Genomic DNA, 24,511 nt, shown 5'->3' with positions numbered 1-24,511 from the left:
TCACAGGACTCAGTGCCACAGGCCTTAGAGAAAACCAGGGACACAATGCCCACTTCTCCTGTCTTGCAGCAGGTCAGTCATTGCATTGTGAAGTTTATCARGCTGGTTAAGCATGGCTCCCCTTTGGTGAAGCCATCCTGACAACATCCAATGGTTTTCTTGTTCTTGATGTGCCCTGGAAATCGTTTCTGTGTCTGGCTGCACCATTACCTTCCATGGGATTGAGGTGAGCTTGACAGACCTTTAGCTCTTTGCATTCCCCTTATCTTGCCCTTCTCAAAGGCCTCCACCCCACCTGCCAAAGCAAGGTCACCTAGAGCAGGTGGGTTTTGAATGTCTCCAGAGAGGGGAAGTCCATTACCAGTACCAGTACTCTGACACCTTCCAAAGTTCTTCCTCWTGTTGGGGCAGCCTCAGCCACTCCTCATACGGCTTCCCTTCAAGGCTCTTCACTTGTCTTTTTTGTCCTCCTTTGGATGCTCTCTAACAGCTCAATGTCTTTTTTACATTGTGTCACCCAGAACTGCCCCCAGCACTGGAGGTGAGGCCRCCCCAGGTCAGAGCAGAGYGGGACAATCCCCTCCYTTGCCCGGCTGTGATGCTGTACCTGATGCCTCCCAGGACACAGGTGGATCTTCTGACTGCCAGGGCACACTGGGCAATTTTCACCCATGAACCCTTGTTCATCTCAGCATGAACACCCATGAGCTTGTTCATTTGTCTCTGCGGTACAACGTCATAAATTCCAGTTGCTCTCTCACATAAACTCCACCACCTYGCTTCTCTGACCTTTCTCTGTCCTTTCTAAAAAGTACATACCCATCTCTGACAATATTCCAGTCATGTGAGATATCCCACCATATCTCAGTGACTGCAGAGAGATCACGGCCCTATGAACACATGTATCTTTCTAGTTCTTGTTTATTCCCCATGCTGCATCTGTTTGTATACAGRCACTTTAGGGATGATCAAAGAATGGGGTTCCCTAGAGAGCATGTGAGAGTATTCACCATAACCCTGATCACCCATCATGTGTTTTGCCCTTTGACCCTCAACTTCAGGGAAGCAAAGGYACATCTGCACTGATCTCTGCACTGGTTGCTGTGACCTGCTTCCCTGGAGGAAGCAATGGCACAAGCACTGCTATTTGGACCCCTCCTCCTGAGTCCTTTATTTTACAATGCATCTCACCAAACCAGCCAGCCTGTTTGCCAAATATTCTCCTGCCTTTTTTTAGCCAGGGTGATCCCATTCCCCCATAACAAGGTATAGTCATGAAAACACAACCCACTGTTATAAAAGCCAAAACGTTCTCCACAGAACCAGCCATGAAGCCAGACACTGATTTTACATGACGTGTCTGCTTCTGGCTAACTGGGTGGACCAATGAGGAGATGATTTGGGCATGGGGATGATTTGGGATGTTTTTCACCTGTCTTGCCAGGGCTTTATWGTCTTCTGTGATCCCACCTATTTTCTGGCTTGTGGCATCATCACCCATATGAAAAAGTGATGGGGGTAGTGGTCTGTGCTTGTGACAAGTTGGGGTACCCTCTCGGCARCACCATGGATCTCAGCTCCTGGAGGGCAGGATACCCCTTGTGACTGTCTATCAGGCTGGCAGATCCATGACTCAATGCCCACTACCCACTACAACCACTTTGCAGTAACCATGTGCTGCTGGTGAGGTTCTTTGTCAGCCTTGCTCATGGACATCTAAAGACTTCAAAGCATCAGATCTGTTTTTAGTCTGGATTTTGGAGGGTGGAGATTGAACTGGAGSCCTGCTTTTGGGGGGCATCAGGGTGCAAGGCACCTCAGGCTCTGCTGTTTCTATCTGAAGCCACTTATCAATCTCTGCTTCAGCCCCTTTAATACTGCTCAGCCAACTCTCTAGTCATTCAGCCACCTGCCAGAGCTGGTCATCCACCTTTTTGTGAGCACCAGCCTTTATGTCAGGAGAACTATCTGGGCATCCATTGAAAGCTACTGCCTGTACTCGCACCTCCTCTCTCASCAGCTGTCTGAGTGGCATCCACATCTGGCTTCTCAGGATGTCTCAACAGATGCACTGGCTTTGGCTCCAGAGTACCCACCAATATGGCAGAGACCTAAAGCACTTAGCATTTCCCTGAGATGTGGATTTACTACTTCTACTTTTTCTTCCTCTACTCCTCCTCCTCCTCCTCCTCCTCGTCCACCTCGTCCACCTCCTCCTTCTCTTCTTCCTTCTTTTCTTCTTCTTCTTTTTTATAGCAGCTTATCTTACCTTCCTCAAAGAAAACAATGAGCCTGGCAATTGTTTATGTAAGGTTTTGAAGAAGAGAAGGTTAAATCAAACCCCACTTCTCTTAGTATGTTTTCCTGATGGTCTGAGCAGAAGCAGTCACAAATACATCTTCCCAGGTGAAATTGCWAATGAAAAATAGGGGAAGTTTGCTTGCTTGACCTCGCATAACACTGCAAATTCAGAGCAGATTTGGGATGATTGAGTTTACACCCCCGGCTGAGCCAACCTCTTTGTCGTGGGTTAAAAGGCTTCTCCTTTTGTTCTTTTTTTTCTYYGGGAATTTTTTCGTCCCATTTGTTGCTGGGATACCTTGATGGCCGAATCATCTGGTTAATGGCCGGGTGATTGAAGGKACAATGACACCTATGGCCACACCCTAAATGGGGAGACAGCTTTTGTGTGGTGGGGTGGGGATTGGGGAGAGGGGTTTTCCTGCTGGCGGCCCCGTGCTTTGCTCTGCGGTGCCTTGCTAGGACTCCAGCTTCAGGAGGKTGAACTCTGCTCCGTCCCATCTCGCGGCCGCGGGATTCCTGCTCGGCTCTGTGCGGTTCTGGGTTTCTTGCTGTCCAGAAGAGCACCGGCGKTTTTTTTTCCCCGCTGTGAGTTTTGCAGAGAAACTTTYCTTCATCCACCTCTGCCATCTTGTATCGATCATCCCAGCCGCGGGAGATCTTGGCTAGCCGGGACCCGCAACACCACGTCCCCTGCAGTCTCTGAGAGGTCGTCGCACCCTCCCTGCTCAGCCGGGGGCCAGCGGCGCTGCTGCCAACCAAACTGTAATCTCGCCAAGAAGGAGACTGTTTCTATAAGGCTGTCACTAGGTTTGGACTGCGCTGTTGTTGCATTGTTATTGCTACTTGTTTCACCTTGTTTTATATATATATATATATATATATTAGTAAAAACTGTTATTCCTATTTACCCATATTCCTGCCTGAAAGCCCGTGATTTTTTTTTTCAAAGCTGTAATAATTCGGAGGGAAGGGGGGTCATAGCCACCACTCCAAGGGGGGTCCCTGCCTTCATTAGCAAAWACCTGTCTTTCAAACGGGGACACTCTTCCACTGCTGCTGGATAGCAGGTACTAAAAACTATGGGGAGRAGAATGCCTGTAGTCTAAGGGCTTTGAAGGCAGAAGCAGAATGTGAGCAGGCTCTTTAACAAATCTGCAGTGAATGTTCTCCATTTCACAGCCAACTTGCGCAATAGTGGAGTTGCTAGTTTTATGCGAAAAAATAAAAGTCCTAAATGCCTGATACAGTGAAAATTGTAATAGATAGACTATAAGCTTGATCATATGAATGAGGTGGTGTTGAAACATTGTATGAAATTGCAAACTCAGTTTGCAGTAGKTCAGATTACTACAGTTGTAGTTACAGAAACAGCTGATTTGTGCTACCATATCCTCAATTTCCACCAGTAGCCATTCTGTTCATTTYCCCAAACTGGAAACTGTATACCATATAAAGAAAAAAAGCCAGAAAAAAGTCTTACTTCATCTTTCAGTGGCACAGAACATATCTAACTGCTTGTTCCAAGTGCATGATACCAGAATATCACGGGAGAACAATGGAACTTGGAAGAGGCTATACCTTGTACTTGAAACTCCAGGGGCTGGGTCCTTCCTGCCAGCTCTTGCCATACAGTGCTTTTTGTCMAAAGCTTACTCTACTGCTGCCAGTATTTCTTTGGGATGCAGATTTTATACCAGTAAGCAGCTCATTTCAAAGCAGAGTACTTAACTGGTGTTTTTTTTTGCTACCGTTAYTGCCCTAGCAGTAGCAGCTTTCCCTGGACTGCTCTGCTAAGGCTTCCAGAGGCAGCTTCTGGTCAGCCACCCTCCCTCCTGGAATCCCCACCCAGCTCATCTTCTGTGGAGTCACAATTATCACTACAAGCGTGTAGTACAATTGTCCATGGCCTCCAGAGTAAGTCAAGAACATTACCTCAGCTACACAGATGCAGTTATGCGTTTGGTGAAAGGAAAACCAGYGTTCCTGAGAAAATAAGTCTGTGGAATGGGGTTTTTAAAATACAATAGTCATCTGAAGCAAAATCATGTCACATCGTCACCGACAAGGCTCTGAATGGAGTGTTATTTGCCCTTGTTGCTTTGCTTTAGTGGTTAAAGATAAGCTAGGATGCCGCTTACTGAGCTGAAAAGAAGCAGTCTATTTTACTGCTGTTTATGTCTGAAGCCAGCTGTGCAGGAGTCAGCCCTAGCCACAGGTAGATCACTTTCTGTTTCTCCCCTTGACTCAGAGAAACCATTCTATTGATAGAGCAGAGGCAGCTGCTGGTTGCATTGTTCAGCTCACTTATGAACTCACTCAAGTAGAACAGGGGAAAACACTTGGCTTACAGAATTTTCTTTCTGCTGTGAAAGAAAACAAGTGAAACATGCAGGTGAAAGATCATAGTTCTGTAGGTACCTGAAAGGGACTGCATTTGAGGTACAAAATCTATGATATACCAGCTGTATTTATAAAATGAAACCTATTGTAAGGCTTAGATGAGCCAGAGACATTTTTTCTAAGTTTCCTGATAWTCAAGTTGCAACACATGTACTGCTATGCAGCAGCCACTCAGACGAGTTATCCTCATGACACTTTTGCTTCAATGCAGTATGAAAAGCGTTAGCTCTATCTCAAGCCAGATGGTTGAGCAAGACTAAACTACCACACTGGAGGTTAAATCTGGACCTGTCTTCTCAGCACATTTTCTGAAAGGTTTTTAAGATTTTTCTGTGAATGGCTGTATAAAATGAAGGGGATGGTGTTTTTAAAATCAACATCTGGTCTAAGAAAAGAGGCAATGAACAATTTTGTAGTTATATCAGAAACGCTTCATCTACAATAATTAGAACATTCATACAGAAATTTCAAGTCAGCTTGAAACAACACACACAATACATTAATTTCAGAGCATCCTAGATGCATTGGTCGGCTGTCTTCACTAAACTTCTCTCCTTGGCAGGATCACACATAGCCACTAAGAGGGCTGGTACTGCTTTCTGTAACACACCACTGAGGAGTATCTGATTTCAGTAATGAAGGTGGAAATCAAACTTCACCTGGCAGCAGTCTGATGTTCCAAGCCACTTGTGTGCTGATAAAGTCTAGAGGTTTTTACTAATGCACAGTAGCAAAGGCAGCTCCAAGCAATCACTGGCTCCATGATTGGAGARCAGTGTGGTGCAGGAGAGCAGCCAAACGGGAGTCACAGATGAAACAAAGCAAGCTCCACAACTAGCTCTGGGGTCAGGACTMGTGCTGGCACAGGAAAGGACTATCTGATGTCATATGAAACAGCATGGAGAGCTTCGGGATTGCATGACTTTAGTGGGCCTGTGAACATTAACTACATCCATGTCAGTCTCATGTACCACATGGTTGTCTTAAAGCCAGTCCCTATTTAACAAACACCAGTACAAGTCYAAACATTGTTGTCCTAATTGGTACAAAACTTAACTACACCTTACCATGGATTTTAAGTACTTGTGCATACTTTATTCACAGAGTATAAGATCTAGAATTCCTAAAACGCACACCACAGAATCTTAGTTTAAGCCTGGGTAATTGCACACATACAGGAATTACAAGGTTTGGAATAAAAGACAAGCAGGTAAGGGAGTTTTCTGGACCAAGAGGCAGSGGTGAAGTGTAGTCACCTTCATTTGAGCTTGCATCCTGGAGCTTTATACAAATTGCAAAGTCAGTTTAATTACTTAGTTTATTTCTTTATGCTTTTAGAAATAACTATGGCTGGATAGAACAACAAATAGCAGGAGGTGAGGGCAAACTGCTTGTAGTCCTTCACTCATCCACTACTGCATACGAAACAAGCATCACAAGTTATTCACTGGCCCACTTATGATGTCTGGCACTGAACACCACCTCTAGGCTGATGCTCATCATCTTCATACACTTCTCCATTATAGTGGTGTTTTCGTTTTTGAGATGGATCAAAGTCCACTAAATCCACCTGTTCCATATCCTCAGTTTCTTCAATCTCCTGCCTTGCAGGTAGCAGTTTTTCGAGTAAAGACAGCTTGTCTGAGGAGAGGAAGCCATTCTCTGGGAAGATGACCTGAAATCAAGAACTGAGGTTACTCAAGGCTATCTGAAATGATCTTCTATCAGGTCAAATAGACCTACAGGTTAAATACCTGCCGAAGTCAGCTGTGTCATCACAGATGACTTAAATTCAGAGCTTAAAAACATTATCAACATCACTAAGTCATTTTTTAATGCCTGCATGAAGTTAGCATCTAACTCTGGCAACTCAATGAACACCTTTCTTCTGCCTCAGGCTGCCCACTGGAATCACCCACAAAACCAAAGTCTATACGTAATATAATGACATATATGCTACGTATTTATATATATATAAAAACATCAGCATTAGAGATACAGTCAAGTATTTTTTAAGCTGTAGCAGACAGGGCCTGCTGCTATAGCTCCCAGCATTAGCTTCTCCCCAGAGAAGAAAATCAGCATTTTACAACCTATTTTCTGCTCCAGCACAGAAGTCGAAGTTACTCATCCATTCTTCCCTATACATGATAATAGATGCTAAAGAATATGCCAAGCAAATGGCAATTCACAAGGTTGCTGAAGAAACTGCTTTGGTACCTAATATACTTTCAGCACACATTGTTCTGGAAGTTTTCTCTTTGTTCTGAACTGTAATTCTGTTTGATGGATTACATTTTCTCACCATAGCAAAGAACAAATACAGAAACAGGATATATGATTATTGGTATCTCTTCTTGATTGAGGCAGTGCTTATTGCCTAAATTTTGGATGGATGTTCAGTCCTGAAATGCCATGGGAGTGAGCTGATTTGCTTACCCTGAATTCTATGATCAGACGTCCTTTTTCATACGGTCTGCGGTAAATTGGCATACCTTCATTCAACACACACTTAATAGCCCCATGCTCAACAACCTGGCCTAAAAAATAAACAAAAAAAATCAGAAAAGGAAGGGATCCATGCAACAGATCCAGGCAACAGAAGCAGCTTTAGTTGTAATTCCCTTCAATATTTATGTAACTTTCTACATTGTGGTTATGCAGCAACACCAACATGTAGTAGTCTAACAGGAGCTTACTGCCTGGTAATATCACAATAGGAAAGCAGATTGATGTCTACATTATATTCCTGTAACCTTGTTATGCTTCCCAAAGGAAGCATACTTACAAATTTATTAAGTGCTCCATCGCTTCCAAGGCTGAAAAAGTGGTTTTCAGAGACCCACGGCCTTCAATTCTCATGAGATATCCTCAGGATGCAAGTATGTCCATGAGGTAAGGTCTGTTACTATGTCACGCAAAGAGAAAATTACTGCTGACTGCTATGCAAAAATCCTTTTTTATTATAAGATTTGTACTGCAAAGACTAGGGCAAAGAACTTTATGCCAGCACACACCCCTTTAACATAAAGATGGAATGTTTCTGTTCCTTTAAATTTTCAGCTTAGGTTCACCATATGCTAGGACTTCCAACAGAAAACAAACCAGGATGTTTTGTTATCATCATCTTACCAGGATGAGAGGTAATAATAATAGTTCTGTTATCCAGTGTTGTGATAGGCTTTTGAAAGCCACAGAGTGCTTCAACCAGTTGAATATCCATAGACAGAAGCAGATCTTCRTCTCGTCTAAGGCAGAACCAATCAACAAAAGACACAGTGAGAGAGAAACAGCAGAAAGATCACACCCAAYCTCAATACATAATTTGGAAATGACTGTAAGCTGTAATTACAACACAAATCATGACAATTAAATAAAGAATACCAAATATTAATATAGCTCTTCAAGCAATTACCAGAATGATACCTACCCTGAGAGCTATTATGACCACATCAAACTATCTAAAGTGTTAGAAATGTTTATTGAAAAGAAATAAAAACAGCAAGGCCTGCTCACATACTGTTTCACTTCATTGCTCCGTCCCCATTAAAAAAAACACAACCCAAAACTCTCAGACTCATAAACACTAAAACTGGGACAATTAATTCCTTTCTTTGTGTAGATAAATACCTTCTTAATTGCACAGTGCATAGCTTGCACTATGGTGATCACTCACACTCTGAAGAWTTATTACCAAGGAAGTTTGAACAGGTGATGGCTACTCTGGTTAATGGTACAAATACCTTTTAGAAAGTACCAAGAAGCATGTGGAATAGATTGAGTTAATCACTTTGTGTTCTAACTTCACTATGGCAATGCTAGTGATTATCTACATGTTCAAAGACTACAAAATCCTCCAGCCTATTCAAAGAACGTAGAGCACTCTTTCTGTTTTCAAAAGCTCCCTGGAAGGAGACTTGAATGAAAAGCTAATTTTAGACTCCGACAGGAGAGGAGGAACATCCCACTTGTGGGAGAGCATGACCTGAGCACAACCCCACAAGACCAGTAATATCAAGGGTTATTGAAGGACACTAGCACTGAAGGCAGTGGGCAGAAGGATAGACAAAAATAATCTAGCAGAATTGCGACTTCATGTCGCAGGAAACCATGAGAACTGTTTGGCRTATCTGATTCAGTGTCTGGTTTCACTGGAAGTTAAGAAAAATCAGCTGAGTAAGCTTATCCAAAGCAAACAGAACTGATTCTTAACCTGTGAGCTCAGTGTTCCTTGGCACAGAATGCTGGCACCAGCTTCAAGAGCTCAGCACCRTACATGATAGTCAGGCAGACCAGCTGCAGGTCTCCCAAGAACCTTTGGCTCACCATCCCTRTTTACAAGCACAAGGTCAGTGGCTGGTGCTAAATAAGTGCTTTCCCTAAACCCCTGATTCCTTCGTAACTGCTCTAAACAGCAGCAGTGAGACACCAAATGTAACACATTCCTGCAAGATCATCAGCGGTGCTTTTAACTGGACCAAAATGTACCAGGCAAACTAATTCCACAAACAGTAACATGAAACAGGGAGGATGCAATACTGAGCAGTACTGCCTGGGAACACGAAATAATTGAGATGTGGTCAGTGCTACTTGAGTCACTTTTGCTTTCACAATAAAAACCAGACAGGACCAATTACCCTTCCCGTTACACTCAGGTAGCAAATAAAGGGTGGGAAACAACATTTGATCAGAAGGGTGCATGCTAACTGCAAACTGTCTAAGTTTGTACYAGGTAAGATCCATGAACACATGTGCACACACATTCCAAGTCTGCCATGCCTTRAGGCCAAGTGGACAACGGCTGCCTACACTAAATGGCAATTTTCTAAGATAAGTAATTGATAGCAAGTGATCAAACACTCAAAACTACTAAACAAAATTTCAGTATTTCAACGAGTACCTGAAATGAAAGATTTGCAAACTCTTAACTGTTAACTGCTTTTGTTAGCCTTCTATCCCCTTCTGCTGCCAAAGCTCACAAGAGATTACCTCATGCYATTAGAACACAAGTGGCCAGACTAATTGCATCAGAATTCTCCCACCACAGTGCTCCTCTGACCACCCAGACAAGCTCATAGCTGAGAGCCAGTSATGTGATCCTATCTCCTGACACTCCAGTGTGTGCTCAAGATGAGTGGTAACTAAAGAAACATGTGGGATACATGTTTCTTTATACACATACATATAGGAAATAACATAAGAGGATTCAAGAGTCTTTACCTTGTAAATACAGAATGGTCTTTTTGATCCAAGACAATAATAATGTCCCCTGGCTCCAGACCTGGTTCTTGATCCCCTTCACCATGGAATGTTATTTTCTGACCATCCTTCATTCCTGTTGCAAAAAACAAATACACRTTTTCCTTATTTTTAAGACAAAAGCACCAACAAGAAATACAAGGCATGAGCTGGTACCAAGATGTCTCTAGATCTTTAAGCAAAAATATCAGTATCTTCCCTGGAAGCATTTGGTTTTATTTTTTTTAATCCACTCACTTGTCCAACAGATCTTAGTGGTGCTAACCTGAATGCAGTGTTATGTCTCAAGACCATCAAGTTTAATTGTATTGCCAAAAGAGCCACCAACATAAAGTCCTGAAGGGAAATACCATGAAAATAGTTTTCATTATACACACAAATACAAAAAAGAAASCAGAAACACTGTGTACAAACTACATTTCGAGAGCAATTGACCAACTAGCTTCTTCAGTTCTATAAATAYGTGGCACATCTCCTTATGAAATATCATCTTAGTGCCTGCCAAGGGCAAGAAGCATTCCCTGTGGACTGTAACCCTCTCACAAGAAACTAATTTCATCCACACAAGAAGTCTATCTACCAAAAATACTARCTTCCTCAGGCATGATCAGTCTCTTTTCTATTCTTTTAGAAAACCATTATTCTCACGAGACTTCCCTGTTCAAATGTCAATAACATACCCCTACTRGTCCTCATATTTACTATTACTGAAGGATTTCCCAAACAAATTCAGGCATTGCATAAGCTGTGCTTACACGTGTAACAGTTGCATGTTATAATCTTGAGCAAGTCTGTAAAAGCCATATACCTGTCAGCTTGCTCTGTCTTACAAGCTGCACTACTCCGGAGGCTTCTCCCACCAGCTTTTGAGCAGCCCCCTCAAAAGAGATGCATCTGTCACTCAATACTGTCACATTCACCCATCACATTTAGGGTTTGTGTATCGAGTTGCATTTTGCCAGGCAAGGAAATAGTGCCTGCACTGAGCAGCACTGTCAGGGTTGTGCAGCCAACAGAGTTCTAAGCATGAGAGGCTTAGCACTGTCTCTGCTCCCTATCATTATAGCAGACCTGGTTCCCCTTCACACTGAAACACAGCAGAAGTGATCGGAGTCTGCAGGGTTTCACTGCAGGCAGTGAAAATTGATTAGACTACCTCATCACGAATAGTGCTTAGAGGGACCTCAGAATTAATTCACTGCTTACGGTAACGCAGGTTTCAGAATTCACTCTTAGTTATGTGCATGAGCTTTAGAAGTGAACATAAGTCTGCTACATTTTAAAAGGTAGTTTTACTGTATATGCATATAAAGGCAGTTTTACTGTATATGCATTCAACAGTGTTACTCACCTAATCAACACCACGTATCTGCTAAAGCTTCTGTTTTAGTGCTGCAAAGTCAGTCAGTACATCCAAGTTCAATACTTCACCTTAGCAAGACACCTCACCTTTGTCAATGTGAACTTCTAGGATCTTCTTCTCTCTAACAATTTTCCTGCCATTGCAGCTCTTACACCGGTCCTTGGGGCTGATACGCTCCCCATGCCCCTGACACTCCATACACACAGACTGGATTTGTTGCACCATTCCTGGCCCGATCTGGTGAATTCTGATCTGCATGCCTGTTCCCCTGCAATTAGGGCAGCATTCTACTGCACCTTTCTTACCACCACGACCTGAGAATGAAAATTGGASATGGGTGGTTATGTGCTGCCAGAAAAAAAAAAAAACAACAAAAACTTCAGAAACATTTTTCTAGTTTCAGTCTCAACATTACCTTCACATTTGTCACAAATGACATTTTTCTGCAGTGCAAGTTTCCTCATTGCACCATTGTACATATCTTCTAAACTTACTGACAACTGGTGGACCACGTTTTTGCCTGTAAAAGAACAGAGATTGACACACCAGACATGAGCAATTAGATTTTTACACTGAGGAACTCCTTAGCACTTTAGCTGCTRYAACCTTAGTTTTGCAAAGGATGCTAAGCTCTGGATTGTTAACAGTACTTTGATGCAACACTCATAACACGGATACAAAACATTTTTCCTTCCCTTTTTCACCATACGTGCACTAAGAGGAAATAGGGTCAGCACTGCTCTTAACAAGTTGAAAGTTTTTCCCAGAGTGATTAATCTGGAGCTTAATTTTTGGGCAACGTTTTACTGCAGCTTCAACTCAATTTCACCGCACAGTGCAGGAACACAAAAACGTTTCATATCATGAACTGGATCTTGATCTCTCGATTAGCTAGTTGCTTTTAGAGCTACACTTATGGTAGCTTAGTTAACGAATCATTTTAAGCTACATTACCCTTCCGTTTCCTATTCTGCCCTCTAGTAGCTGGGTTTACACTCAGCTAAAGACTCTCCAAACACAACACYTGGTTAGTGATTAACAGGGGACAATGCACAGGAGACCAAACTACCACCGTACCAACCCCAAGCGCCCTCCCATGTAGTTTCAGGCGTTAAGGGCCAATAGCTTTCTCCAATTTTGAGATTAAGCATACAACTTCACTTTAGCTCTATTTAAATTCTTACATCTAAGGCATTCTTCTCAGAGAATCTGATCCTGTCTACCCCCACAGACACGTTACCTCGCCTCTCCCGCTGCATCCTCCCTCCGCCGCCGAAGAACATATCGAATATGTCCATGGGTGACCCAAAGCCGCCGCCGGAGCCGCCCTCCTTGATAGCCTGCTCGCCTCCTTTGTCGTACAGCTCCCTCTTCTTCGGATCCGACAGCACTTCGTAAGCTTGGGAGATCTGCTTGAACTGCAGGAGGAACAGACACCGGCACTCAGGCACCAGCAGCAGCACCCCTGGCGGGACTATCGCCCGGCCCTCCTCCCCCGGTCCCCACTGCCCCGTCCCGTCCCGTCCCGTCCGGTCCCGCCGACCTTCTCGCCCTCATTGGGGTTCTTGTCCGGGTGGTACTTGAGCGCGAGCTTGCGGTAGGCCTTCTTCAGCTCCTCGGCGGACGCGTTGGGCTTCACGCCCAGTACATCGTAGTAGGTGGTCTCCTTCACCATGATGATGGAGGCAGCAGGAGGCCCCCGGAGCGGAGAGCGCAGATTACGCTTACCGCGGCTCCGCTCCCGACTCTTCTGGAAAGTTCGGGCCGGTCCCGCAGCYCGCCCGCTTTACAGCCGGCCCCACCCCGGAAGTCCTGCCCCGCMGCGCGCCGGGCCCGGGAGAGCGGCCTGCCAATGGCTGTTCGGGAGGGGAAGGCGCTTGGCCAATCAGCTCCCGCCTCCTCCTCCCACACTTGGCGCGGGCCCCGCCCCGCTCCGCCCCGCTCGGGCGGTGGCTCCCGCTCTGCTCAGCGTGTACCTCGGGAAGCGCCTGCGCGCCGGGCAGGCCCCGCCCCCTGAGGCACGGAGCTACTCCGGGTACGGACCGCTGGCGCGGCCGCCGCCTTTCCGGTGCCGCTCCGCGCCTTTTCCCCCCTCSCCCTGCGCGGACCTGGTCCCGCCACCGCACAGGCCGGCGACCCGGCACGCTCCACTCCACTGCGCCCGTGCCAGGCCACAGCACCCACCCCCCCCTCTGCCCGGGCCTAGTGCGCGTGCGCCCGGTCACGCGCCGCGGCGGGAGCCGCTGCCTTGGTCACGCGGGAGAAGGGCCGAGCAGCTGATTGGCTGCGCCGGCGACGGCGCGAACGTGGTGCGCGCGGTAAGGGGGAGGGGGGGACATCTCGGCGTTGCCATGGGAACGGGGCCCACGGGAATGGATTTGCCACAGGGGTGCGGGGTGTGTGACAGTGCCGGGGGACACTGCGGAAGGTGCCTTGCTTTCCGCCGGCATGAGCTCACCACCTGAGCTCTCACAGAGCTGGGAGGAGCAGCGCCGAGCGCCAGGCACGGTGAGGATGAGGGATCTTTGCTGTCCAGGGTCAAATTAGTGTAAACTTGAGCGTTTCATAGCACCGTTCCGGTGCTTACTGTTGCTGAATGAAACTCCCCCGACTCTGTCGTCCTCTCTGTCTTCGGCTGCTCTGTTGTTTTGGTGGTTAAGTTAATTTTTTAGACGAACTCTGATTCAGTGGGAGACAAATCACACTCTTTTGTGGGTAGGCTTTTCTGTCAATGGAACTACCAATCCAATTGATTTTTCCTATATATGGTCTGTAAATATGAGAACGTATGATAATGCAGGATGGAAAACAGCAGGTTGCCCTTTCAACAGCAACCTGCTCTTAGATTTTTTTRAGTGCTAGTGAATGTGCTTTGCCTTGAATTTCAGAAACATGCACCCAGTTAGTCGAATTGTCTTTGCTAATAGATGGACTGGCAGCAGAGTTCATGGACCCWGTTCCCAGGAAGGTGGCCCATCAGGAAGTGGTGTGTTGGTAACACACTGTTTATTTTGCTCTGTAGTACAGTGATGCGCGTGTGCTGGCTCGTGGGCAAAGAGAAATGCACTCAGCGAGTGAAACTGCCCCACTTGGAAGCCGTGGTAATTGGGCGTGGCCCAGAGACTGGGATAACGGATAAGAAGTGTTCACGGCAGCAAGGTAAGGTGGTTTAGCTCAAATCCTGCTTTCTGTGTGTAGCAGCAGCTGAACTGGCCTCCTTTCTCTGTGTGGTCTGCAGTGTTGCCTGGTTCTTGAAACCATCAAGCTTTTTTTATAAGCACTTAAAGAGATCTCTGGGACTAAAACAATCAGACACTCAATGACAGGATGTCCGCCTCTCTAAACTAAAGCATTGAACCTTAATGTGAATTCCCACGTTCACAGTTGTGTTTCACTGCCTGCACTCTTGCTTGTGAGCAGCACTTCTTCTCCCTAGTACTCCACCAAGTAGTGGTTTTTAGCATAATTTGTTGTTTTATACATAAAATAATGTGATCTTGGACAATATCTGAAAATACCTGTCATCTGTGCAATACTGCACTTTGTCTGTGCCTTATCTTCTGCGCCTCTGGACACAGTCTTGCTCTGTGCTTTATTGTCACAGAGGACTGGTAAGAATATCACGAACATGTAGAAGAATCCCCCTTTATTCTGAAGTAATTCCACCCTTGGCTCAGTGTRTGGGTTAGTTCTGTTTTACCTGTGGTCCCGGAAAGACGAGATGAGGCAGAAGTATTCTTGGCATGCRTTCAAAAAGATTAGCTTCAGAAACAATTGGATCTTCAAAAAGAGGAGTGTTTTCTGCACTGAGTGGTTCAGCAAAGTCGTTTTGTGACACTTTGTTCTTTCTTTTCCAGTTCAGTTAAAAGCAGACTGTAACAAGGGGTATGTCACAGTTAAGCAGGTACGTTTCTATGTATGGAGGTACACACATTTYGGGTGCCTGTTGTACTTAACTCCACAAATGCTCCAACTGATGATTCTGATGACTGGCTCTGAAGGACCTGAAGCTTTCCTAACAGCAAGGGGATTACAGCAAGAGGCTGTCAGAAATTAACTTTTTTCTTTGTGCACCTCAATGAAAGGCTGCACTATTCTTTCCAGATATGATTAGCTCCAGTCTAACACAGCCAGGCTTGCAGCATCAGGGAATGCTGTTTTGAATCCTCATTCAGTTCTTTCAGGTGCTGCATTTAGGAGATTTTGGGCTTGTTCTACTAAACTTGCTTATCTTTCTCCTGAACCTTAAACTTCGTAAGCTGAGACAGCCCTTTGTTTAAGGCTGAAGCTCTTGTGTTATTGGTACCATGCAGTTGTAGAAAGTTTGTTTGGATAGCTGACAGAGCCAAAGATGTGGTTACTTGTGGGAAGGGATGGGATGTGAGACAGCCCTGCAAGCATTYTCATGTTATCAAATGGATGGATGCCCGCCTACTCTCTCATACTTATGAGGCCCAGTGACCCATACTATTCTGTGATAGTATGAAGGGGAAAATTGTRTGTGCTGGTGTCTGTGTGTGTGTGCCCACAGCATCAGCATGTGTGGACAGCACAACACGCTCTGCCTACTGAGGGGTAACATCTTCTCTCAAAATGCCTCCAGAACCCACTAAGCACAGGCAACCCACTGGTATCTGATGAAGCTGGCAGAGATTCCTTGGACAGATTTTTACAGAAGTCAGCCCTAGTCATGATTTGGGCATTGTGTTACTGGGTTCTCAAAACTGGGAATACTTTCTGGTGGGTGGGTGCTAGCATGTTTTYTCTGCCTTATGGAGAGCTCCCAGGTGGGAGGTGTGTGACACAAGGTTCCAGTGAACAGTTGTTTGATACTTCATTCACCCAGGGGATGGGAAGCATCTTTGACCTGTGTGAAACTGCTGAACTGTAGACTAAAGAGGTCCTGGCTGGAATGAGGGGTGTGCTTCATTGCARTGAATACCAAGTGAGAGGTATAGTACCGTCTTGTGAAGCATGCAGCTATCACAGTGACAAAGATAACACTCTGACAGAGTTTATCAGTCACAGGAGAGGGCTGGTCTCCTAAAGCCTATTTCATGCATAAACATTAACAAAAAGCATTTTGCTGAAAACTCGTAATTTTCCTAAGGTCACTCTCTTGATGAAGCAAAATTCATGTATSAAGCAATCATTGTAGGTGGCCTACAACACAGTTGTATTGTGCTGCAATAATTAACTGAAGCAACTATTATGGGCCAGAAACAGTTGCTACTGTTACTAGTTGTTTGACAGGTTGCTAATTTGAGAGGGAGTGCAGCTCGAGTGATGCTGTAACTCTGTAGCTGCTGCAGACCTGGTCTCCCTGTGACACCATGCCCTGAGGTTGTGTGCTGACAGCTGTGACTGCGAGCCTGGGACACAGAGCGGTGTCCACAGTGCTGAACTGCCTGAGCAGGTTGATGTGGGCAGGGTGGGCAGTGAATACAAAATGCATTTGCTTTCCAGGATAGTGGTGTTCCAGGAGAAAGGAGCAGAAGTTGGTGATTCCACTCACAATGTCATTTTCTACTAGTTTTTCCTTTTTCTGTCTACCAAAGATAGGGGTCAACCCAACTAGTGTTGATCTTATGAATATTGGCAAGGATGAAGCAGTGAAAATGAAGCCAGGCCAAGTTCTGCATATTGTGAATAACCTTTACCCCTACACCATTCAATTTACTGAAGAGTCAGGGAAAACTATTCCAAAAGCAGACAAGATGCCATATGAGGACTCCTGTGAGAATGATGATATAGAGCTTGTGCCCAGAAAAACAATGAAGTTGGAGATGATGGATACAGAAGGCAGTTCTACAAATCCCAGGCTAGGCAATACCAGTGTATCTGCACATGAAGAAACTTCGAGCAAAAAGGCAAGTATGTTGATATTAATACTTGTGCTTCTTCTCCTGGGATTGTCTCCTCCATAGGGAGACACAGTCTTTTACTTTTGTGGATTCTGTCAGTGGAGGGCATCTYAGGTGTACACAGATCCTCAAAATACACAGAACATGAGAAGTGTTCTGTGCTCCTGATATCACCCAGACCCTGAGAAATTCAATTGGGACCCTTTCTAACCAGACCTGAAGGTTAGGTGTGTGTGAAAAGGCTTCCTTGTAGCAAACGAGGATTCCTTGTAGCAAAAAGGACAAGTCTACATGAGCTCAGTTTAGCTGGAGTCATCCAGGGATACTGTCCTGGCTCTTGAGTTGTTATCTAAAAGCAAACACAGAGAATGGAACAACTTGAGCCTTTTTTTTTTTTTTCCAGTTTGTTTGTTTGTAACTGCATGGGGCTTATCCTCCTCCTGCTTTGTTCATTCCATATGATAGAACCATGTTTACATTAATGAATGATACCAGCCAAAATCTTTGAAAGGGAGGTTTTAGCTCTGTGACATGAATGAAATAAAAGACTGCCTAATGCATTTAGAACTAGTGCAGTGCTGGAGGAAAAGGCACAGAAATTGAACCACTCAAGACAAAATTTTAGTCTCATGTAGCTGTGAGTTAACCACTTCATTTTTGGACTTGGGCTAGTTATATTAGGGCCAGATTTGTGGTGGAATGAGCAGAGAGATGATGATTCCCACTCTTTCCCTGACAGCACTATAATAATATTTGAACAGCTTCCTCTATGAGAATGCGATAGTGCTTGTGAAGTAACCTGAACAGATAAAACGTCTGTGTTGAAAAAGGTGCACTCTAGGCTTTCTATTAGGTGTTCAGTAACCAAGTTTAGGATTATGGGCTAATATTGGCTTGATTTTCCTGTGCCTTTTTTGCTTCTCTACAAGCCACTGCACAATATAYAAAAACCCAGTTCATCTAAGAAAAAGGCCACACACCGCAACTGCTTTGGTCTGCGGAGCAGTATGGGATAGGAGAGTTTGTGAACATCTTTGTTCTTTCTTTGGCCCTTGTGATCCCTGAAACAGAGGGCCTTCTGTCATGACATGTGCAGGCAAATTACTAAATTTAAACACATTTATAGCTCGCTGTTGTTAAATTTCTAACATTTGGAAGATCAAACTTTTCATCTTCACAGTATCTTGTTACAATTTTTCAAAAGTAAAATTTTGGGGGCAGTTAGAGCAGGTGTGTTGGCGTTTTGTAGAAGGTAAATAATTCAGCTGTCACTCAGCTGTTATTGTACTGTTTTATACTAATGAATATTCTTAACTGAATCCTTTGAAATATGTAATTGGATGCTTAATTGTCTTATAATTTATTGTTCCTGTTCTATACAATAGGAAAGTTTAGGACACTGGAGTCAGGGTCTAAAGAGCTCCATGCAAGATCCAAAAATGCAGGTGAGAGCTGTATACTTGTAATCTACAGTAGATTCTGTCTAGCAAAGCTAAATGAGCTTTCTTTCTTCATTCTACAATATGCTTTAATAATCTGGGTAATCAGTGGAGTCCTGCATTGGGCTGAAATGTACTTGCATTTCTCTCTGTAGTAAGATTAACCTGGCAGTCTCTACTGATTTTGCAGAATGTAATTATCTTAATTATCTTTGAGCCTCTATGCTATGAGATTTGGCCAATGTATTTCAAAAACGTTGATGGGAGAGCAGGCAAGTTGTGCAATTGCCTTGTTTCTCAGGGAAACCAGCTAAAATGGGGTGGTCATTTGAAGCTGGGCAAGTCACAGAGGTTCTCATCTTCCAGTAGTCAGCACTGCCATATTTCTTAGTACAGTTTCCTGTTTTGAGCAGACTTTTGATTGTCACACCTTTGTGCCAGTTGACAGGATCTGACCTCTCACCTCACTGGGCCCCTTCAGGTGATGATCACCATCAGGCTGAAAATAATTTAGAATCATTAAATCATAGAGGATGTTGAGTTGGAAGGGACCCATCAGGATCATTGAAAACAACTCAGCCCTGCACAGGACATCCCCAAGAGTAACTCCATGTGCCTGAGAGTATTGTCCAAACACTCGAACTCTGTCAGGCTTAGTGCTGTGACCACTGCCCTGGGGAGCCTGTTCCAGTGCCCAACCACCCTCTGGGTGAAGAGCCTTTTCCTGATATCCAACCTAAACCTCCTCTGACTCACCTTCAGGCCATTTCCTCAAGTTCTGTCACTGATCACCAGAGTGAAGAGATCAGTGCCTGTCACTGCTCTTCCCCTCATGAGGGACTTTAAACTGCAGTGAGTTCTCCCCTCARTCTCCTCCAGTCTGAAGAGACCAAGTGAGCTCAGCCCCTCCTCACASGGCTTCACCTCAAGGCCCTTCAGCATCTTCATCGCCCTCCTTTGGACACTCTCTAAGAGCTTTTTATCTTCTATTATGGCACCCAAAACTGCCCCCAGCAAAACTGCCCCCAGCACTGGAGCTGAGGCTCTCCCAGGTCAGAACAGAGCGGGACAATCCCTTCCCTTGCCCGGCTGGTGATGCTGTGCCTGATGCCCCCCAGGACACRGGTGGCCCTCCTGGCTGYCAGGGCACTGCTGGCTCATGTTCAACTTGCCACAGACCAGGACCCCCATTTGCCATGGAGCTGCTCTCCAGTCTCTCCCCAGTCTCTGTGTCCAGGGTTGTCCTGCCCCAGGTGCAGAATCCAGCACTTCGCCTTCTTAAACTTCCACCCAGCCCTCTAGCTTGCCCAGGTCTCTCTGYAKGGCCTCCCTGCCTTYAAGGGAGTTGACAGTTCCTCCCAATTTAGTGTCATTAGCRAACTTGTTTTCCATTCCTTCCAGTTCCTGTGTCTGGGTTGTTTATTAAGACATTGAAGAGCACTGGGCCAAGGATGATGTCACGCCATTCACTATAACATTTTGTGCCCAGCCCATAAGACAGTTTTTCAGTTAGCTGATAACAACAGAAGGTTCCTGTTTCTTGATTGATTTTTTTTTTTAAATTCAAGTCTGAAGTGTTTAACTTCATAGATTTATAGGAGAACTGGATGCCCATTKTCCTAGAATTCCAGCACTTTCAAATGAGTAGATCTATAGGGGATGATAAAACTATGGAAATTCTTGCTTACTTTTTTATCATGAAGCTTAATTTTCATTCCTGAAGCAGAATTTCATATAATACTTGCTAAAACAGGGCTTTCTTGACCCAAAATTTAAGCAGGTTTTAAAACTGTTCTTTGAATGTTAGAACAGTTAAAAAAAGTAACTGTGGCTGAAGGTTAGCCTTATTGCAAGTTTGACTGAACACACAAGCACACAAATAGAACGCCTATCTTTTTTTTTTAATAATCAAATAATAAATAAATAAATGTCAGCATTTCTTTCTTCTGAAAAGACTTGAAAATGATCCCATTCCTACTGGTTACTAATGTGGAGCAGACACTAATACATGTATATAAAATTCTTGCTGCTGAAAGAATCAGTCCTGTGTGATTGTGTACAGTTAGAATTTCATTTTCCTTTCTGTAGGGCCGATCAGCTCTATATATAAATGTATGAGAATAGTTAGCAAACGTGACAAAGACATCATCCATCTCACATCAGCAGATGCACTGCTAAGAGACCAGAAACATGCAGTTTCTGCGTCAGAACTTGACAGCTTTTTATTGCTGGGGCAGGTTGTCCCCACTGTTGTCCACAAGCTTCCCAGCCATTTCTCTTCCTCAGCTGCATTGAATTGTTCAGAAGGAAAAAAAAAAACATGAAGGAGGGCATGATAGAAATCTGTTCTCCTTCTTGTGAGTGATCTTACAAAGCAGCACATGGGGATTGGGTGAACTGAAATAGTTCAGACTTGAATTTTTTTGTGTAATGCTGGTGAAGGGGTGCAGCACACTGCTCGGTAGCACGTCTGAGATTTGTGCTTCTCTCCAGAAGTCTGTGACGGATGTGGCAGTGCAGCGTATTCCTACATGCTCTGTATTGAGCACAGTGATTTTGTTTGACTACAAAGCTTGAATGTAGCCTGATGGAAGTAGAGAGTTCCATAGACGTCATTGATATCTCACTCCAGGTGATCTTCAGGAGTTCATATCCACCTGTAGCTTTGGTTACCTTACTGTAATGCAAGAATAGAAAGTTTTTTTCTTTTATAAAGTATGTGAACAAGGACAATCTCTCCATAGTGACCTGGTRTATGTTATGGAAGAGGGGGCTTATCCTGCAGCAACTTAGTTCCAGCAAAAGTTCTCCATGGTTAGCATCTCTCCATTAATTATARTGTTCATAGGAATAATATATTTAACTTTCAATCAGAAAGTAATCTTGTTTGGGGTTTTTTTGCAAGGTTTACAAAGATGAAAAAACTGTTGTCATCAAGGATAAGTATCCTAAAGCACGTTACCACTGGCTTGTCTTACCATGGGACCCAATTTCAAGCCTCAAGTCAGTCACCAGGGACCACCTTGAACTCCTGGAACATATGCATGCAGTTGGGCAAAAAATGATTGAACAGTGCCCTGCCRGAGAGAGCCTGGAGTTCAGACTGGGTTACCATGCTATCCCCAGTATGAGGTAAGACTTAGAGKAGTCATCTAGTGGAGACACTGTTGTTCCAGTTACACAGATTTGGGGCTAAATCTGTGAGGAGATCTGGCATTGCTAAGGAACAGGCAATGCTCCTCAACACTACAGACAGCTTGGTGTGCCATCCTTTGCCCCACATGGCTGCACAGATCTCGGACTGCACAGGCATCCTGGGCCTGGTGGGAAATGCCTGTTGGGCTGCCCTAGCAGAGGTTGGTTTCTGGGGCTGTGGGATGTCTGTGGTCCTGCCCCACTCAGAGGGGCAGTGCTGCCAGTGCCGAGTCCTGGGGCATCTACTCCCAGGGCACCAGTTGAGATTAGAGACTGACTCCTAGACCTGTCAAGGATGTGAGTCTTGTGTGTAAGTCCATCTCTTAGAGTGTCCAAATGCCTGTAGATACTGCAGTCAGTTGCTCTCCAGTTCTCAAGTGCAGCTTTTGGGAACTGATCAAGTCCCATTCAATTACTCTACAAATAATAAAACGTTGGTTTATTATTAAACYGTTAATAAACCTTTGGTTTATTATTAAACTGTTAATAAATCTTTGGTTTGCTAACACTACTGTGTCTGCCCTTTTGGAAGCTAGCAGGAATATAGACTGTAGTGAGGAGCCAATGGCAAAGTAGTGACCTTGACTGTTTAATTGAAATTCTTGGCAAGAGACAATGCTTCCAGAACACACTGTTTTTCYGTCACAGGGTTAAGACTGACCCACAAGGCTTGCATTCTGCTGAATCATGTTTGCAGCTGATACAACTGCAAAACAACTTCAAGCATTAACCTTCTTTCATRTCTACATTGTATTTCTTTTTCAGTCAGCTACATTTGCATGTTATCAGCCAGGATTTTGATTCTCCGGCCCTGAAAACCAAAAAACACTGGAACTCTTTTACTACAGACTACTTCTTAAACTCTCAAGGTAATGATTAGAAARGTGTTTCATAACAAATAATGCTGCTTGCAGGTTCTGGCTTTGGGCTTTTCTTCCAAACAAAGGTGTAAGTCATATATTTTGTTGCAGTAAGTGAAAGGTTTTAATTAATATTAGATATTGGGGAGTAGCACTGAGTAAAAAGTCAACAAATGTTGTCGCTGGTYTAAATTAGAATGCAACAATGACGCACTGTGCATGTGAAGCAGTGCACAGAGATTTGCAATGTCATGTGTTTCTTTATGCTACATTGCCTCACTATGTATTTTTATCTCCAGATGTGATAGAGATGGTAAGAAGCAAAGGAAAGGTGATGGTGAAAGACCATACCKCTGAACTTCTCAAACTTCCCCTCAAATGCCATTGTTGTAAACAACAGCTGTCCACAATCCCACAGTTAAAGGAACATCTCAGGAAACATTGGCCAAAGTGATTTTGCAAAAAAATCATCTTYCAGTCTGTCTTCAGATTTCCAGCCAACACAAAGACTGCAAAATGTTAATGGAAATATATGTTCATTAACTGGAATGACAAATGTAGTGTGGAGAAAAGTAGTCTGAAAACAGCACCATATTGGTTCAGTAAYAGCTCAGACAAAAATCCAAACTCTCCCATCCCTCCTCCCTAAAAATATAAATAAAGTGACTTCTGAAATTTAAGCTTTTTGTTTGCAGCTTTGTTGTGGTACAGCCACACTAGTCTGTAAGTAAACTGAAGTCTGGAAGAAGTGCTTTGTTTGGATGAAAGGATTTATTTTAATTCAGAAACTGAACTGAATCCAGATCTAGGTTGCTACTGAGAAAGGAGAGAAACAATGATTTAGAGGTCTTTCTCTTGACGTTTTCTGCCTGCCACTGAGGTTTCTTGTGTTAATGTTGAGGCACTGGCGTGGCTGATTGTACTGTCAGTGTAGTGGAAGGAGCAGCAGCTGATCATCCCACTTTGCTGGACCACTGAAACACCTGACAGTGAAAGTGCTGCTGAACTTCCCCTCAGCTGTGAAGTGGGATTTGCCCCTTACCAGGGTGCCATTGTGTGGTTTAATCCTGCCCTGTTTCTCCACATCAGGATTTTAGTGAGCCTCTAATCACTTGATTGTTGTCAAGATGTGAACTTGCAGAGGCAGCACAGCAGTAGTAATAAAAATCTCTTTCTGAGTCCAGAACTGGTTTGTATAGTTGAACTTCATCCTGAGCCCAGCTTTGACCTGTTAAGTAAGATGCTCACCGAGTGAAATGGCTTTCAGTAAGAGTTTCACAGAGCTTTTGCTACACAAGCAAAATGYTACTCCTAACTCTTAATAACACATTCTGTGGGGAGAGGGTATCGTCTTGTTCCATTCCCCTATGAAGCAGTGTGTTGCAATACACACACCAGTGGGGCAAAAAACAAGCTGACGTTGTTGGAAAAGAATAAAGATGTTTTGGTAATAAAATTGTCCTCAAAACGTGTTCTTTCCCCTGGTGTACAAGAAGCTGATCCACAAAAAGTGTCATATTTATTTATACTTGTGCAGAGATGGGTGCTGGCTGGTGAATGCATAGAGGCAGTTGTAGCGCAGCGATGTATTTATATTTCAAAATATCTAAGTCTGCACTTATCTAGTATCTAAATACCTGGCTACTCCACAGCTGTTGGACAATCTTTTACCTGCCTCAGTTTAAAGATATAATCCATTTTGAATTTATTGTGCATATTCAGTGGATAGGAGTCTTCATTTGGAAGTGGGTAATCTAAGTTTTAGAYATGTGTTTTTTACATTATAATGAGCTAAGTTCATCTAAAAGATGCATTTTTCTTTAACTA

General features: G+C 44.1%; 2 protein-coding genes across 5 annotated transcripts; one reads left to right on the top strand and one right to left on the bottom strand.

Annotated features, from left to right (window-relative positions):
- Positions 1-5,138: 5,138 nt before the first annotated feature.
- On the bottom strand, positions 5,139-13,134 carry DNAJA1 (DnaJ heat shock protein family (Hsp40) member A1). The gene is made up of 8 exons (XM_057373044.1): positions 12,870-13,134; positions 12,567-12,744; positions 11,742-11,846; positions 11,413-11,640; positions 9,925-10,039; positions 7,837-7,952; positions 7,144-7,244; positions 5,139-6,379 (listed from the first exon to the last, which is right to left on the bottom strand). The coding sequence occupies exons 1-8, from the start codon at positions 12,999-13,001 to the stop codon at positions 6,161-6,163; spliced, it is 1,194 nt and encodes a 397-aa protein (XP_057229027.1). The 5' UTR covers positions 13,002-13,134; the 3' UTR covers positions 5,139-6,160.
- Positions 13,135-13,283: 149 nt separating this feature from the next.
- Positions 13,284-24,487, top strand: APTX (aprataxin). Of its 4 annotated transcripts, none has more exons than XM_057373040.1 (8): positions 13,284-13,361; positions 14,349-14,485; positions 15,184-15,230; positions 16,885-17,196; positions 18,576-18,635; positions 21,535-21,761; positions 22,590-22,693; positions 22,984-24,487. In XM_057373040.1, the coding sequence occupies exons 2-8, from the start codon at positions 14,356-14,358 to the stop codon at positions 23,136-23,138; spliced, it is 1,035 nt and encodes a 344-aa protein (XP_057229023.1). In that variant the 5' UTR covers positions 13,284-13,361; positions 14,349-14,355; the 3' UTR covers positions 23,139-24,487. The 4 variants fall into 4 exon arrangements, with proteins under 4 accessions (XP_057229023.1, XP_057229025.1, XP_057229024.1 ...); XM_057373042.1 differs by lacking the exon at positions 13,284-13,361 and adding an exon at positions 13,368-13,635; XM_057373041.1 differs by lacking the exon at positions 13,284-13,361 and adding an exon at positions 13,368-13,644.
- Positions 24,488-24,511: the final 24 nt, after the last annotated feature.

This window comes from Malurus melanocephalus, unplaced genomic scaffold (assembly GCF_030028575.1).
Source record: "Malurus melanocephalus ecotype Western Australia unplaced genomic scaffold, MMel_1.1 scaffold_184, whole genome shotgun sequence".
NCBI lineage: Eukaryota > Metazoa > Chordata > Aves > Passeriformes > Maluridae > Malurus > Malurus melanocephalus.
The sequence above is the reverse complement of the archived record's forward strand: the minus strand, read 5'-3'. Positions and strand labels throughout refer to the sequence as shown.